The sequence below is a fragment of the Ursus arctos genome, unplaced genomic scaffold (assembly GCF_023065955.2).
Source record: "Ursus arctos isolate Adak ecotype North America unplaced genomic scaffold, UrsArc2.0 scaffold_5, whole genome shotgun sequence".
Taxonomy (NCBI): Eukaryota; Metazoa; Chordata; class Mammalia; order Carnivora; family Ursidae; genus Ursus; species Ursus arctos.
Window position 1 is genome coordinate 53,372,266 of NW_026623067.1, and position 17,652 is coordinate 53,389,917.

Sequence of the window (17,652 nt, forward strand, 5' to 3'; positions counted from 1 at the left end):
ACGCCGGGATCACGCCCTGAGCGGAAGGCAGACGCTTAACCGCTGTGCCACCCAGGCGCCCCTCTTTAATCCATTTTGAGTTAATTTTTATGTATGATATAAGATAGCGGTCGAGTTTCGTTCTTTTGCCTGTGACTTTAGTTTTCCTACTATCATTCATTGAAGGGACTGTCCTTTACCCCTTGTGTATCCTTGGCTCCTTTGCTGTAAATTAATTGACCATATTTTTTTTGAAAAGTGGTATTGGAATTTTGATAGGGATTGTATTGAATCTTTAGATTGCTTTGGGTAGTATAGACATTTTACTGTATTGATTCTTTCAGTTCATGAGTATGGAATAGCTTTTCATTTATTTGTGTCTTGAATTTCCTTCATTAATGTCTTACAGCCTTTAGAGTTTTCTATATATGCTATTGTCATCTATAAATAGTGACAGTTTTACTTTTTCCTTTGCAGCTTGAATGCCTTTTACTTGTTTTTCTTGCCTAATTGCTCTGGCTAGGACTAGATAGCTTCACTGGTGAATATTCAAAGAAGACTTAATACTTATCCTTTTTAAACTCTTCCAAAAAAATAGAAGAGGAGGGAAGTCTTGCGAACTTACTTTATGAGGCTTTCACTACCTTGAGAGCAAAACCAGACAAAGATGCCACAAGAAAAGAAAATTACACAGCTATATTCCTGATAAACATGGATGAAAAATTCCTGAACAAAATATTAGCAAACTGAATTCAGTAGTGCATTAAAAGAATCATGTATCATGATCAAGTGAGATTTATTCCAGGGATTCAAGGATGGTTCAACATCCTTAAATCAGTCAGCGTGATATATTGCATTAACAAAATGAAGGATAAAAATCATATAATCATCTTGGTAAATGTGGAAAAAGCATTTGACAAAAGTTCAATATCCAGTTATGATAAAAATTCTCAAGAAAGTGGGTATAGAAGGAACATATGTCAATGTAATAAAAGCCATATTTGACAAGCCCATAGCTAACATCCTACTCAGTGGTGCAAAGCTGAAAGCCTGGGGCGCCTGGGTGGCTTAGTTAAGCATCTGCCTTTGGCTTGGGTCTTGATCCCAGGGCCCTGGGATTGAGCCCCACATTGGGCTCCCTGTTCATTAGAGAGCCTGCTTCTCCCTCTCCCTCTGTCTGCTGCTCCGCCTGCTTGTGCTCTCTTTCTCTGTGTCAAATAAATAAATAAAATCTTAAAAAAAAAAAAAAAAGGCTGAAAGCCTTTCTTTTAAGATCAGGAACGATACAAGGGTGCCCACTCTTGCCACTTGCATTCACCATTGTCATTGCTGTTAGTCACAGAGATGTTTACAGTTTCCAAACTATAAGAATCTATTTTATCATGTAAGTAATTTGTAGAAATGTAAAAATGGAAATTTCTGCAAATGTGTCACGCTTTAGTAACTTGAATATGTATGTCTACTACTTTATTTGAAAGTTGGGTTAGTAGTGCCAATGTTGGAGAAAGTCTCAGCTTTCTACTGGATTAGAATCAGGCCAGTAGGGTTCAGACATTGATGTTAGTCTTATAGCCCTTAGTGTGGAACTTAGCTGTTTGTTGCTGTATATGTTGTAGGCATAGCACATTTTATACATTCAGTTGCTGATTTTTGCCCTTCAGGATCACATGCTCTTACATAGCATTTATAATTTTTTTTGTTGTATAAATTTCTTACCTTTCTATTCTTATTTTTTTGGCATATCAGTATTTTCATTGTTTACTATTCATGTACCTACCTGTAATGGGTTAATAGGGTCCATTAAATAACTCAGTACTAAGGACAGGTATACCAAATATAGATTAACAGACATTGTGATAGCCATGATTAAACTAAAATGACCTTAAACAACCACTGAGTGTCAACTAATAGCTGTGGGCATGCCTGAGGAACCTTTGTTGTACGTTTTAACTCTTGAACTCATATAGAAAGATTGCTTCAACATTAAAATTTCTCTCAAATCTACTTGGGTATATCATACTGATAGGAAAATATACTGTATTTTTAGATCGATAGGGAAATATACTGTGTTTTTATAGTTGTTTCATTTATTTATTTATTTATTTATTTATTTATTTATTTATTTATTTATTTGAGACACAAAAACAAAGAGAGGCAGGCAGAGGGAGAGGGAGAAGCAGACTCCCGACTGAGCTGGGAGCCCAATGCTGGGCTCCATCGCAGGACCAGGAGGTCATGCCTTGAGCCAAACGCAGATATTTAACCATCTGAGCCACCCAGGTGCCCTGTAACATACTATATTTTTAAAAACCTTTATAGTGACTTCACTTTTCACTTGTTACAGTAATACCCAAGCTGAGAGTTTGTCAAAATAATAGTAGAGAATTGGGAGGGAGAAAAGGTGGTGGTTTGAGCATAAATAGAATAAGATCGACCATGTATTGATGATTGTTGAGAATGTTGGACAAAAAGAATTACATCTGCACTTTAAGATAGAGAATCTTGAGTTTTATATCTAATCTCTAAAATAAGAATCTCCAGAGGGGCACCTGGGTGGCTCAATTGGTTAAGCATCCAACTCTGGATTTTGGCTCAGGTCGTGATCTCTGGATCGTGAGATCAAGCCCTAAGTTAGGCTCCATGCTCAGGGTGGAGCCTGCTGGTCCTCTCCTTCTGCTCTTCCCCCCACTCTCACGCTCACTCGCTTGCTTACTCTCTCAAGTAAATAAACAAACAAACAAATAAAATCTTGGGGAAAAAAAGAATCTCTAGAAAGAAGGCACAGTAACCTGTATTTTTGAGAAATACCCTTTGTGAGTTTTATTTGGCTAGTTAAACCATTGCACCCAAGGTATGTTTTTTGTTTTCCTCCTCATATACAGCTTTTTTATTGGTGGGACATCTTGCTAGGACAGTCTATGAATTGTTGCCCAAATCTCTTCATAAAAATTTACCAGTGGACTCTGCTAACTCGATTATTCCTATCTGTTTACAGATCAGATGTTGTGACTCCTGATTCATATTCTACTCTTGCTACTGCTCTATTTTTCTAATGTCTTTTATAGCTGAACTACCTGAATTATCTGTATTCTTGAATTGTTTTGTTTTGTTTCTACCACTCCACATTAAATGACCTTGTTAACAAGGTCATAGTCAATGACCTTTGCTACATAGTGGTAATTCCAAATTCTTATTAACATAGTTGATAACTTCTTCCTCCTTGAAACATTTTCACTTTATTTTTACAGTATCATTTTCTTTTCTTGACTCACTGACTGTTTCTCTTCAGTGTCCTTTTTGGTTCTATCCTTATTTTCTGACCTCTTAATTTTATATTTTGTATTTTTGTATTATCCCAGGGTTTAATCATTGAACCTATTCTCTTTTGTGTCTATGCTCATGCTCTTCATGCTTTCATGTAATTTCATTGCTTTAACTAACATCTCTAAGCAGATGACTTGCAAATTTTTATCCTCAGCTTAGATCTGTCCCCACATCTCTGAATGCCCATATTCAGCTGCCTACCAAAGATCCTGCTAGGACATCTTTCAGGTATTTTAAACTACCATTTCTAAATACAGTTTTCACATATCTCTTCTCTCCAACCTGCTCTTCCGTTGCCATGTTCTGTTTCAGCCTATTGGCAATTCCATTCTACCAGATTATTACTTATGTAGGAGTATGTTGAATAATTTCATGACCATCTCTGTTTGCTATATGCACAGGTATTTTTTGTGACATGTATTATATGTAGAATTTGTGGGGAAGGTTAAACAACTCAGTAGTACTGAAACCATTTGGCAAAGAGAAAAATAACCCAATAAATTTAGGGTAATTGTAAAATTTTGAAGTATTAATATTAATATTTATTAATATTACCGAAATTTTTAATAAAAAGATTATGATGTGTATACTTTTTATTAATGTTACTGTTTTGGGTTTAGGCTGTTTCACTTTGTAATATGTAGTACGTAAATTCCACTTTGTAATATGTCTGTAGGTACAGAAAACTTCACAATGGTTTAAATAAATGGGGAATTTAGTTTTCTTACATACCAAGAAATCCAGAAGAAGGCAGCAGTTAACATTGGTCCAGTTGCTCAGCAGTGCTTTTAGAGATCCCCAACTTGTTTTGTTTTTCTACTTTGTCAGCCTTATTAGTTGTTTTTTAATACTCACACTTGTTGACTTATGGTCATAGGATTGTTGTTGCAGCAGTAAACATGTTTACATCTATCCCTGGATAAGGAAAACAAATGTTTGCCCATAACCAACCCCATTCCATCCCCAAAGCAGACTTAATATGTCACTGATCTCAACTGTGTCCTCCAACCCCTTGAGCCTTTCAACTCTGGATATTTAGCTGGGTCCATTACCGCCCCAGAGAAAGTAAAATTTCCATAAAGGGAAGAATAGAATCTGATCAGCCGTTACCGTTGTCTGCTTCACAGAACCATCCGAAACTATGAAATTTAGGGGGCCTGGGTGGCTCAGTTGGTTAACCATCAGACTCCTGGTTTTGGCTCAGGTCATGATCTTGCAGTCATGAGATTGAGCCCCAAGTCGGACCTTACGCTCAGCACAGAGTCTGCTTCAGATTCTCTCTCCCTCTTTCTCCCTCAGCCTGCTCGCTCTGACTTGCTCTCTCTCAAATAAATAAATAAAATCTTTTTAAAAAAACTAAATTTAAATATAATTGGTGATTTGAATTTATCTGCTTGGAAGAACTTTATTGTTTCTCAGTAGGTTCAAATAAATGGGGTTTTAATGTTAGGTGGGTATTATTTGATCTAGATGAGGGTTCACCATAGCTTATGAATATATTAAAAACAATCCAGTGACTGGTTAAGAAGCTAGCTATGTATTTAGAAGTTAGCATATTTGTGTGTTTACAGTAGTGAGTTTTTGAGAATTATAATTTACATTTTGAGGCAAATAAGAATTTAAAAGAGATGATCGCTTAAAGTCATAAAGATCTATTTTTATTGTTAATTTTGTTTCTTTATTTTGGTTTCCACAGAATGTTGGCTCAATTAAGAAACATCAGGGAGATAAATTCAACCCAGTGGTAAGTAGCTTTAATTTCTTTTTTTTAGAAAGTGTCTGGCTTAATGTTATGCCTTTTTTTTCTTAGTTGACTTCTCTTTCTCCATTTTATAACAATATTTTTATGTCTCCCGTGTTAAGTCTGGGTAATAAAGTGGCTCTTACTTAATCATAACAGTAAAATTCTAATGAACATTCCCCATGTTGATCACTTCCTTTTGAGAACAGGCCAGGCTTCCTTTGGTTTACTTCCGTATAAAATTGTGTAACGGAGGATCTCTTTGGTTGTTATTATGCATTTATTTCTCTTTCATACGGTATTTACCTCCTGTACCCTCAATAATCAAGTTCCCCCTCCTTTCTTATCAATCAGCAGTTTTAGTCTGCTAAATTAGGGTCCATTTTTATATTGGCTTGGGGCCCACTGAATTTAATCAAAGATCTGAACTGCTCTCTTCATAGCCTCTGTCAACAGGAAATTTTTACTTAAGATGTAAACTGTTTCCTAGAGTATCTAATTTCCTTTTCTGAATTCATTGTCTCTTCTGAGAAGTTTTACAATTTCTGACCATCTGTCTGTTTGCAACATGATGTGTTTATGGTTATCACTACAAAAAAAAACCTTGGAGGTTATCTTAGCTTTATTAACAATTACTCTGTCTTGTAAATTGCCTTATGCTTCAAGTGTGCTGCACAGATGATAACATCTAAAACAAATACACTCTTCTAAATTACGTATATTTGGTAGTAAACATTCCATGCCCTTTATTCTCAGCTAGTAATTATACTCCCAAATCCATTTTGATTCAGGAATTTTTAGGCCGTATCTTTCAAGTTCTTGGGTACTGTCATATAAATATAAGCATACAATGTTTATAATTTGATGAACCAGAATATTTTCAGACATCGAACCAACACCGTCCCACAGAACTTTTTGTACCGATAGAAATGTTCTCTGTCTTCTCTTACTAAGTATTGTAGCCACTAGCACATATGGTGCTGTTGAGCTTTTAAAATGGGCTTAGAGTGAGAAACTAGATGTTTAATTTTATTTGATCTAAATTGAATTTTAAGTTAAAAGTGGTTTAATTAAAATGGGCACATGTCTAGTGGCTACCATATTGGATGTTTTTAAGTGTCCTCTTAACCCATTATCAGTTGAAATCTTAGAATCTCTTGACGTTGAAATCTTAGAATCTCTTGAGCAAGAAATTTCATATTCATTTTTGGAATCTTTTATTTTGGGGATCTCAAATACACACGGATAAGCTAAATTCCCCCTTAGCAATGAAATTCTTATTAGATCAACAAAACTGTGTATTCTTATAAGTAAAACACACTTACATATAAATAAGGATTACTAATTAACATTCAGTAAACTTTTTTGGATATTTCTTTGTTGACGAAGTTTTTTTGTTTTTGTTGAAGTACAATGGACATACACATTATATTAGGTCAGGAGTACAACATAATGATGATTCAGTATATGTATGTATTGCTAAGTGTCCACAACAATAAATCTAATTAACATCCATCACCGTATGTAGTTTGAAATTGTTTTTCTTGGAATGAGAACTTTTAAGATCTCCTCTTTTAGCAATTTTCAAATATGTGGTACAATATTATTACTATTAACTGAAATCACCATGTTATGTGTTATATTCCCGTAAGACAAAGATTTTATATAGAAACTTTTATGTTTGACGTCGTAGTGTAGGGAAGGAAAGATTTTTCCTTGACCTTTTTAGGGTCTTTGGCTGGGTCTGAAGACTAACGTGACAAAAACAGTTTAACAGGAGAAAGCATGCAAATTTATTTCAGATAAGTTTTAAGAAGCACAGGAGCCTTTATGAGGGGTAAGGATGTAAAGAAACCATTAAAACTTAGCATATTTATGCTAGATTTGATGAAGAGTGTAGACTTGTACAGATACGATAGGTCAGAGTATGAGTTAAGTGTAGTAAACTGGGGGAAGTTTAGTAAAGCCCATTTATTAGGATTCTTCTCCATTCTTGAGAGATTGGGGTGTTCTTTTCCTCCCCAGATATAAGGAAGGCACATCTCACATGAGGATTTTATGACCTATTTCAGTGGAGAAGTAAAAGGGGAGGCCAGCATGACCTCCTGCTTCTGCTGTTTTCTCACATTCTTTCAGTTGAAAGTATTCGGTATGTGAAGGTACCATACTTTGGAGTAGTGCGTTCTGAACCACTTCAGTGTTTTAATTTTGTAAACCCTAAAGAAGTGCCTAAAAGGCCTATTGATATTTTGATCATTTTGAGAACCTGAGTTCAAGTATATCCTTATGTATTGAGAAGTAGTATAATGCAGTAAGAGCACAGAATCAGTTTCTTTATGGAAAAATAGGGATAATAGTACATGTCTTAGATATACGAGGATGAAATGAGAATATACATGTATTTTATCTAAAAAACTTAGCACAGCGCCTGGCACATGCTGATTGACTAAGAATAGTCTTATTTTTAAAAAGATTGCAAGGGAAATACTTAGTTGTCAAACACCTTAAGAATATCATATAATTTGAAATAGAAGTTGGTAGCAGTGCCTTGCAGAGCCATATTGAAGCCTGAGGCAAAAGAAAAAAATTGGTAATACCAATCCTGTCTTTATTTAAGAATTAGTCATTTTGTTCATAAACAGATTATTTTTCAGTGATTTTAATTTTGAAAATAATGCATTAAAATATTTGATTACTGAGTTTTTTGGTGCTTCCTTCTATTTTGTGCTTGAGGCAGTTTCCCTCACTGGCTTCAACATAGTCTTGGTCCTGGTTAGAAGTATTGTTACTCTACTTGTCTTGTGATTAAGGCAAGGATTTATATTTTACAAAGAGTTGTTAACTGATTAGCAGTCATTCTTATTTATTGAAGTAGGCTTTTCTTTGGTAATATAATCTTAGACTAGTTGGAATTAACCTATGGATAGGTTAAAATTAGCCTGGAGAATTTTCACTAATTCAGAATTAAACCTTTCTCCCATTTAATTTGAAACAGTGAAGTCTGTATGTACTTTATTGAAGCAAGTTTATTCTCTAATGTGTAACCTTACACAAATATAGGACCTATAAGCTCTTCAGAAAAATTAAAAGACCAATATTTAATTGAAACAAAATACCCTTAGCATGTATTGAAATTTTGATGTGGAAGAGCCTTGGAAAGTTAAAGGGGTGATGATTCTGATGGCTCATTAAGGGACACCTGAAAATATCTTTGCAATTCTACTACCTACTCAAAACTGGGTATAGTTAAATTCTTTTTTTTTTAATATATATATATATAAATTTATTTATTTGAGAGAGAGAAAGAGAATATGAAAAGGGGGAGCAGAAGGAGAGGGACAAGCAGATCCCCTGCTGAGTAGGGAGCCCAACATGGGGCTCTGTCATGACCTGAGCGAGCAAAGGCAGATGCTTAACCAACTGAGCAACCCAGGCGCCCCCAAATTCTTAATTAAAAAATAGCTCTTACCCAGATATTAAAGAAATATCTTTGTTGCATTAGGGTTTTTCTAGTTTAGAGTAAGCAAGACTCATAAAGCATGATTCTTATAGAAGCATATAAATAGGTATTTAATATCATTTTTTAAAGTATAGAAGTACTTGAGTTTCATTTGAAATTCAGTATATATAAATTTATATAAATTTTGACAGTAAAACAATGTTTAAATGTATTCCATTGGATGAGTATAAAGAAGGAGGTACTTATCTTTGATATATAGATTGTGATAAAGGAATTTTAATTATTTTTTTTTGAAAAATTTTTGGTTATAATATGTATGTTTTAACTAAATTTATTTTTATTTGAATATTGCAGTGTCTAAAAATGACTACAAAACGAAGTTTGTTTGTGCGGTTGGTACCATGTCGTTGTCTACGAGGGGAAGAGGAGACTGTCACTACTCTTGATTATTCTCATTGCAGTTTGGAACAGGTTCCCAAAGAGATTTTTACTTTTGAGAAAACTTTGGAGGAGCTCTATTTAGATGCTAATCAGATTGAAGAGCTTCCAAAGGTATGTTAATACTGTCTTTAAAGAATTGTCTTTGGTTATTTTTATGCAAGAAATTTTGATATCCCCACTGTTGCCATAATGCTGCCAATATATTTGTGTTTCCATTGTTTCCTTTTTTTTTTTTTTTTTTTGGTTTAATTTTATCTTGTGGTGTACAACAGAATCAAAAAAATTTTTTTAAAGATTTATTTATTTGAGAGTGAGAGAGCGTGTGAGCAGAAGAGGGGCAGAGGGAGAGCGTGAAAGAATCTCAGGTACTGTCTGTGCTGAGCGTGGAGCCCTACAGAGGGCTCGATCTCACAACCCTAAGATCCGGACCTGAGCCAAAACCAAGAGAGTCAGATGCTTAACCAGCTGCACTACCAGGCACCCCCAGAATTTTTTAAAATAGAATTTTAATCTTTGTTTCTTCAAGCTAATTGCTTGAGTGAGCAAGTAAGTTAAAATTTTATATTTAATGTCCACTTTTTATGGACATTAAATATGTTTGGTAAGACTACACGATTTCTGCAGCCAATAATAGATTTAGCTAGACAAAAATTGAAATTCATGTTTTCTTTTTCTAGTTTTCGTAAGACATTGGTCTACATTATTGTAATTGAGAAGAATAAATTGTCCTTTTGGTTGGCACCTAATAATTTTGTTATTAAGCAGGTTTTTAGAGGTAGTATTCTGTTTGCCCCATTTCAGTTGGTTTGGAAAGGTTTTGGAGGATGTAACATTTCTGAAATCTAAGAAAAACTAGAAGGAGGAAAGTTGTTTTGTTGCCATGAAATATCCTCACATTATCAGTTCCTTTGCTAAAATTTTTCAGTGGCTACTTTTTTTTTCCTTAAAAATCCTTCTTCATTCTCAGTTCATTTTCTTATTTATTATGGAAAAGCTGCAGTACCTTTTTTTTTTCTCCCAAATTTTTATTTAAATTCTAGTTAGTTAACATCTAGTGTAATACTGGTTTCATGTAATACATCTAGTGTACTACTGGTTTCAGGAGTAGAATTTAGTGATTCATCACTTACGTATAATATCCAGTGCTCAACATGAGAAGTTCCTTCCTTAATACCCGTCACCCATTTAGCCTATCCCCACCCATCTCCCCTCCAGCAACTCTCAGTTTGTGCAGTAGTTGTAATTTGTTAGAATGTTTTACTACTCATACAGTAGTGTTTATCAAAACTGGATGGAGATGTGTTCATGGCTCATAAATATATGTGTGGCATTTCCAAAAAATGAACTATTATTTGCCCTGGTGGATTTAGAAAATAAAAATAGAGAACATCCAGTTAAATTATAATTTTTAGATGAATAATGAATATTTTTTTAGTATAAGTGTGTTTTATGCAGTAAATAGGACATACTTCTACTAAAAATTACTCATTATTGGGGCACCTGGGTGGCTCAGTTGGTTAAGTACCTGCCTTCAGCTCAGGTCATGATCCCAGAATCCTGGGATCAAGCCTCCCCCCCTGCTCAGTGGGGAGCCTGCTTCTCCCTCTCCCGCTCCCCCTGCTTGTGCTCTCTCTGTCATATAAATAAATAAAATATTTTTAAAAAATTATTCATTTTTTATCTGAAATCCAAATTTAATCAGGCATCCTGTATTTCATCTGGCGACCCTAACTGAAACAGAACGGAAAGTACAGTGTGTTGCATATATCCATTGCTGCATGAAATATATGTGTTAAGTTTCTGTGTCTGTGTGTATACATACTGGGTGGCAGTGCTTTGAAAAAGACTTTTCCTTTGGTGGCTAGTAGTAAAAGCATTTGGAAAGCCAGTGCCATCCAGGGTTGTCTTATAAAGAAATCTGTATATGGCTGTGGGTAAAATATTAAAGACTGTGGGTTGCATACTTATGAATTACTTCCCTAGGTTGTAATAAGGTGCTTTGTAATTACTGTTTCCTTATATATTGTTCTTTAGAAAGTAATTTACTTAGGTTGTTCTGGAGAACTTGGAAGTCTAAGATTAGTCCCTTTCTGTAATAAGCACTATTAGGGTCTCAGCCTGGTGATTGAGTAGAAAAGAGAGAGGTTTGCTGTGATAGTGCAGATAACTGAATCACTTACACTTCTTTCAGTTTTTGGGAGAATGCTCTTCTTAAAAAGGGCTTATTCAGAGTCATCCTGATAAACAGTTTTTAGTTTGGTTTTCTAAACACTTTGCTTTTTAGAAACAGTTTCAGATTCATAGCAAAATTGAGATTTCTCATATACCTACACTATCCCCACACATGCATAGCTTCCCCATTGTCAACATCTCTGTCAGAGTGGTACTTATATTGAAATTGATGAACCTATGTTGAAAAATTATCATCACCCAAAGTACATAGTTTATAGTATGGTTCACGCTTGGTGTTGTACATTATATGAGTCTGGACAAATGTATAATGAAATGTATCCGTGACTTGGTATCATACAGAGTATTTTCATTGCCCTAAAAATTCTCTGTGCTCCATACAGTTTTTTGGTATGGAATGTAGAAGTGACCCATTTACCAACACTTTTGGTTAAATATATTTTATTTTAAATACATTTTGTTATTGTGATTTTAGCATAGGAATGTATTTGTCCCTTTATTTTTTTTTGTCCTCCCAAATCAGAATTAAATATTTTCAGTCCTTCTAAGTCAATTGTACATATTTGGGTTTAATTTATGTAAATTTTCATTTTGGAATAAGGGTGCCTGAAATACAAGTTCCAAAGTTTGCCATATTTAATAGCCACTTATTTTTTACTACTTTAACAAAGAATACAACATATAGTTATTCTTACTGAGTGCATTTTGCTTGGGGCAGAAGTAAGAGGATGTAAATGATTAAGTAGTTCAATTGTGTTCAGATCCATAATAGCATGAAACAATAAGAGATCTTTTCTGGTATTTATGTAAGTATAATTCATTCAGTTTAACCACACTAATAATATTTATTTGTTTAAAGGTTAATAAATGAAATATTTAGGGAAACTTAAATAATCAAAATCCTTTCTTCTCTTGTTTCAATAGCAACTTTTTAACTGTCAGTCTCTACACAAACTGAGTTTGCCAGACAATGATTTAACAACATTACCAGCATCTATTGCAAATCTCATTAATCTCAGGGAACTGGATGTCAGCAAGAATGGTAAGATTTTTTCCCCTGGCTTTCTGTACTTAGGAACATGTAATTTTATTACAATTTCTATTGTGTGTTAACAAACAAAAATACAAAATTAAAAAGTGTTATCATATTAACTTTCATATATATAAAACTTATACATACAATAGTTTAAAGCAATGTGGAGATAAATGCAAAAACTTTTAAATGACCTTTTAATTAAAATGCTGTGGATACATGCATGTATATACTTATGTATCCTTAAGTTTATGTATTTATATATATTCATTATCCTATTGTTTGTAATGATGAGAAACTATTAACTGTAGTGTCCACTGTTGATTATGCTATTTATATATAGCCACAAAGGGGAGTTAAATGTAGCTTCATCAATACTGGCATGGAATATTTACGTTATAGTGGTAAAGGTTAAAAAAAAAAGTTGTGCAAATTATAAATATACTGAACATCATTGAATATTTATTGAAAGACCACCTTTTGCCGAGTACTGTATTATGATCTAGGATTACAGTTGATGAGAAATAAAAGGACATGGTCAGTGTTCTCTTGCTGCGTATAATCTAGGCTTAGTTTGATATACACTGAAGACAGTGTGGTATATTCTGAAATGTTAAGTGCTTACTTGGTCCAATAGAGAGAGAGGTAGAGACTTGAAAATTAGAATGAACATGTATTTCTTACATAATTGCAAAAAAAAAAAAAAAATCACAAGAGAGTAAATACTAAATGGTCTGCCAAAAGATAAGACTTCAACAAACACTAAATCTAAGTTATATTCAAATAATTCTTTATAACATTTGGAAAAAGTTTTATAAACAAGTCCCAAAAAGTTAGTGCAGTAGCACCAGTAAATGGCTAGCAATCATATTCCATAGCTTTTGGTTGCATAGTTATTTTTTGTCTTGATGATATGAATATACAGGAGTGATCTTTCTATCATATCAGTTCTACATTTTAGGACTTACTATGAAAACCACTTTAGGACTGATTAAGATAATCACCCTCTTTTCACAATTAGTAGTTAACTTTTAATGAATTTACAACTGTGCTTACCCATTTCTATAAAAAAAATTACTCTAAATAAAATAAATATATGTGTTTATTGCATGCCTTCATTTACTAAACCCTAATTATTTTAGTTGTGGGCAATCAATATCAAATAATTGTATATTTTGTAAAAAGGTCATCAATTTAATACTTCTGTTTTAAGGATTAAATCCTTTTTAAGGAGGTGTAAATGTGTTCACAATTCATTCTAGGTTCAGGGAAGGTTATAGTGGTTAGTGCTGTACTGGGTGTTAGTTGTCAATAGCCAATAAATTTTAGTTTAAAACTTGTAATTTTTTAAACTTCTGTTGAAACATGTAATTTTCAGGTTAAAAATTTGCCATTATTTGGAGGTACCTGGGTTGCTCAGTCATTCGAACCTTGATCTCAGTTCTTGGTCTCAGGTCTTGATCTCAGGGTGTGAGTTCATGCCCCATGTTGAGTGTGGAACCTACTTAAAAGAATTTTTTTTTCCTGTGATATGAAAAATTTGTGTTTTTTAAATAAATTTAGAATTTAATTACTACTTAGATTGGATTCATTTATATCCTGTTTTCTTCCAATTTATTTCAAAAATTTCATAGCCAAATAAAAAGCCTACATAAAAATTGACAGAACACTCATGGATTCACCCACTTTTAGCATTTTGCCATGTTTGCTTTTTTTCTCTTTTAAAAATATATATGAATTTAAATATGTTCAGGGAAAAGATATGTTGTTGCTTATATAAAATTTCTCTTTGGTAAACCTATTTAAAATTTTAAGTTGCAGACATGAACTTTATCTTTAAGTATTGGAAGAAGCATGTCCCAAGAACAAGGAAATCCTTACACATAACCACCACAATATCATTATCACCTTCAAGAAATTTGACATCACATTTTCCCTGTTGCTTAAAAATGCCCTTTTTAGCTATTTTCCCTCCATCCCCCAGTTAAAGATGACATAGCATTCAGTAATGTCTCTTCAATCTTTTAAAATCAGGAACAGTTTGCCCATCTTTTTGTGTTTTTCATGACATTGCCATTTTGAAGAGTCAGGTCAATTGGTTTTTAATTTGTGTGACTTTTCCCCTCATGATTTTATTTAGGTTAAATAGATTTCTTCAGTTTGAAACTTCTCTTTAAGGGCAGTTTGAAATGAGTTTCAATCCTTGGTGCTTTTTTAGAGTGACAAGTATTGATAAATTTCAAAGAATTTAATCCACTGTCATTGTAGTTCTCCATATGCTAATAGTTAAGTCAACTCCATAGTATTACAGAAGTATGAAATTGTGATATTAGAGGTCATCAAGTTTAATATTCCATCCCAAAAGGGTGTTTTCTACTTTTTTGATTTTTTTAAATGGAAAATGTAAAAGTATAAGGAAAGAGATCTGAAGTAATCTTGACTATTACTAATACAATTGTATGCACCTGGGAAAGGCCGGCAAACTGCTACCACTATTCATGGTATGAAAATAATACTTGGCTCAGTAATGAACATGCTTGCATGGATCTCCTGAAAAATACATTAACTCTGGATTTATTGCTGTGAATTGAGGATGATGCAATTATGATGCAGCAGCATCCTTAATATCTTAGACTTCCATGCAACTTCTTAAAGAATAGTGTGTTGGAATTATGACAACCTATTGGACTGTAGTGTTTCTCTTTTTTTATTCTAGTTTCAGCAGTTTTTTTGTTGATTATATTGAAAACCTGTTTCATGTGATTGTATCAGCCTGTGTTTTTGAGGAGTTGGAAATAATTTATATATGGTGAGAAGATTTAAGATAAGCACTCAAACCCAGAAAGAGAATGACATTAGTGATTGCTGTCAGTGAAATCTTACAATGTATTTTCACTAAAAATTAAATTGACTTATCTATTTTTTCTTCTATTTCTTTTATGCTTTTTATTTATGTTTTAAGTGTCATAATCAGTCCCTTGCCTTTTTTTTTTTGTTTGCTTGTTTTTTTCTCCTTTTTGTCTTAAACTCATATCTAAATGCACCTGCTCTGAAATGTAAATTAGTTTAATTTGCTCTTCCTTTTGTGGCTAAAGTTTTGCTTTATTGTTAGTTTTTTAAAGAAATAAAAAGTCACCATGCTGCTGTCCCAAGTCATTGCAAAAAGCAACTAGTGTTTGAGAAATAATTATTTCTTGTGTTCAAATGCCTATGCTTCTTGAGAAGACTAATGAGGATGATGATTAAAACATTCTGCTAGGTGGTTGATTGGGAAAGCTGGTAGGGAAAGGGAGATAAAAGAAATGAAGACTAACCTAGTTGTTAATTCATCTGTCTGAGCACAGAAAATAGAAAGCCAGGAAATTATAAGGCAGAGAAACCAGCAAGAATAGCTCAGATAGTTCTGATAGGGGAATGCTAGAGAGGTTAAATAAGGCCTTTCTTTTTAATTGAGTCAAAAAGCCCTGGAAGAATGAATTGAAAGTTTGTGGTGAAAACAGAAAGCAGTTCATTGAACCTGAGAAGATCTGATGATTAGGGACCAACTGCTAGAAAAGGCTCTTCAGTTTAAGCTCAAAGAAGTTAAATTGATTATGAGGAAAATTAGTCACTGTATTTTTCTCCTGTGTTTTCAAATTTCTGAAATTGCTAACGTGCTTAATAGTTAAGTTGAGCTCTTTCAATAAATCAGTTTGTTCAAGATCATGAAAGAAGAAAAACCGTGTGTTAAACTAACGTAGAACTTAAAAATATTTAGACCAGTGATCACTGGTCACTGCCAGCTATGTTAGTAATGTAGACTGTAACTGGGGTGTTCACTCACTATACCTTACCATAGGCCTTATCTCTAGTGTTACACCTGGTCAAATCATACATCTGTTACCCCTTAGCCAGTATAGTTATTTGAGCTTGCAATTCCTGGTTTAGACTGTTTTGACTGGAACTCACTGTTCTATTCTGTACTGTTTATTACCATAGCCTTTCAAGTGCAGAAACAGTAAGGAACCAGTATTAACTTATGTTCTGTAATTAATATAACGAGTATTGATGCCCTCCCAGCAGAGATCACCAGGAACTCACCTGTGGTTGAACAGTTCGGGTTTATTACTTGATGCAGTGAACAAAAACCCATACTAAAGGGTTTAAAAAAAAAAAAAAAAAGACTTCTTATAACATTTGGTGATATGGGGGAGGGTTTAAGAATATGAGGTTTTGGGGCGCCTGGGTGGCGCAATCGTTAAGTGTCTGCCTTCAGCTCAGGGCGTGATCCTGGAGTTCCAGGATCAAGCCCCACATCAGGCTCCTCCACTAGGAGCCTTGCTTCTTCCTGTCCCACTTCCCCTGCTCGTGTTCCCTCTCTCACTGGCTGTCTCTCTCTGTCTAATAAATAAATAAATAAGTGTTAAAAAAAAAAAAAAAAAGAATATGAGGTTTTGCTCTGGATGGTGTCAAGAAGTAGGGGTAGTTCTATGATTGGGAGTCTTTTTTTTTTTTTTTAAGATTTATTTAGAGAGAGAGAGAGAGTGGGAGTAAAGGGAGTGGTAGAGGGAAATAGTCTTCAAGCAGACTCCCTGCTTATTTCAGAGCCCATGAGGTCCCATGAGATCACAACTTCAGCTGAAACCAAGAGTTGGACATTCAACCAACTCAGCCACCCAGGCACCCCTATGGTTGGGAATTTTAATTTTATCTGTAGCGAGGGTAGATTAGAACAAGTCTAAAGTTGTAATAGACAAAGAAACAGCAGTCATTCAATAGTTAGGAGAAGGGATTGTTTGGTATTTTGTATTTTGGACAATGTTCATATTTGTTCAGACATGATTATAGTTGACCCTTGAATGATGTGGTGGTTAGGAGCGTCAACCCCCTACACTGTTGAAAGTTTGTGTATAACTTTTAACTCCCCCTCCCCCACCAAGTTAACTATACTCACAGCCTACTGTTGACTAGAACTCTTACCCCAACATATATATATATTATATAAATAACATACAACATGTGTTGTAGTATGTTGTATGTATTTATATATTATATTCTTACAATAAAGTAAGCTGGACAAAAGAAAATGTTACTGTAATCATAAAATACATTTACAGTACTGTAAAAAAAATTCATGGTTAAGTGGACTTGCACCATTCAAACCCATGTTGTTTAAAGGTTAACTGTACGTATTTGCTTTTGTTTTGATATTTCATGGTCAAAGAATGGCCTGGTCTGATGTTGATACTCTTTGAAATCATGTAGTTCAACAAGAGAATACCAAGATGTCCCTTTGAATGCCAAGTAGCTAGACATGACCAGGCCAGCTCCTAAATGTCAGGAAGTATATTCTCTTTCCCATCAGTAAAGAAAGAGTTCTTCTGTAATTAAGCAATAGTAATACAAAGAGGAAAGCCACATTTTGTAATATCTAATCTAGTGTTTTCATTTTATTAAGTTTGAGTGACAAAGTCTTATAAAAATGGTCTATTGCAAAGAACGAAC

The 17,652-nt window shown here is 34.0% G+C and overlaps 1 protein-coding gene across 11 annotated transcripts in view; it reads left to right on the forward strand.

Moving 5' to 3' along the window:
- ERBIN (erbb2 interacting protein) overlaps positions 1–17,652 on the forward strand; it is a 121,802-nt gene that overhangs the window by 37,632 nt on the left and 66,518 nt on the right. For 10 of the 11 annotated variants that reach the window (XM_026498872.4, XM_026498873.4, XM_044384157.3 and 7 more), the window contains exons 2-4: positions 5,000–5,047; positions 8,859–9,056; positions 12,060–12,177. In XM_026498872.4, the coding sequence (XP_026354657.2) occupies positions 8,868–9,056; positions 12,060–12,177 (307 nt within the window). In that variant the 5' untranslated portion in view covers positions 5,000–5,047; positions 8,859–8,867. Of the gene's footprint in view, positions 1–3,457; positions 3,532–4,999; positions 5,048–8,858; positions 9,057–12,059; positions 12,178–17,652 lie in introns of all 11 variants that reach the window. The other variant, XM_044384154.3, reaches the window with a different exon arrangement.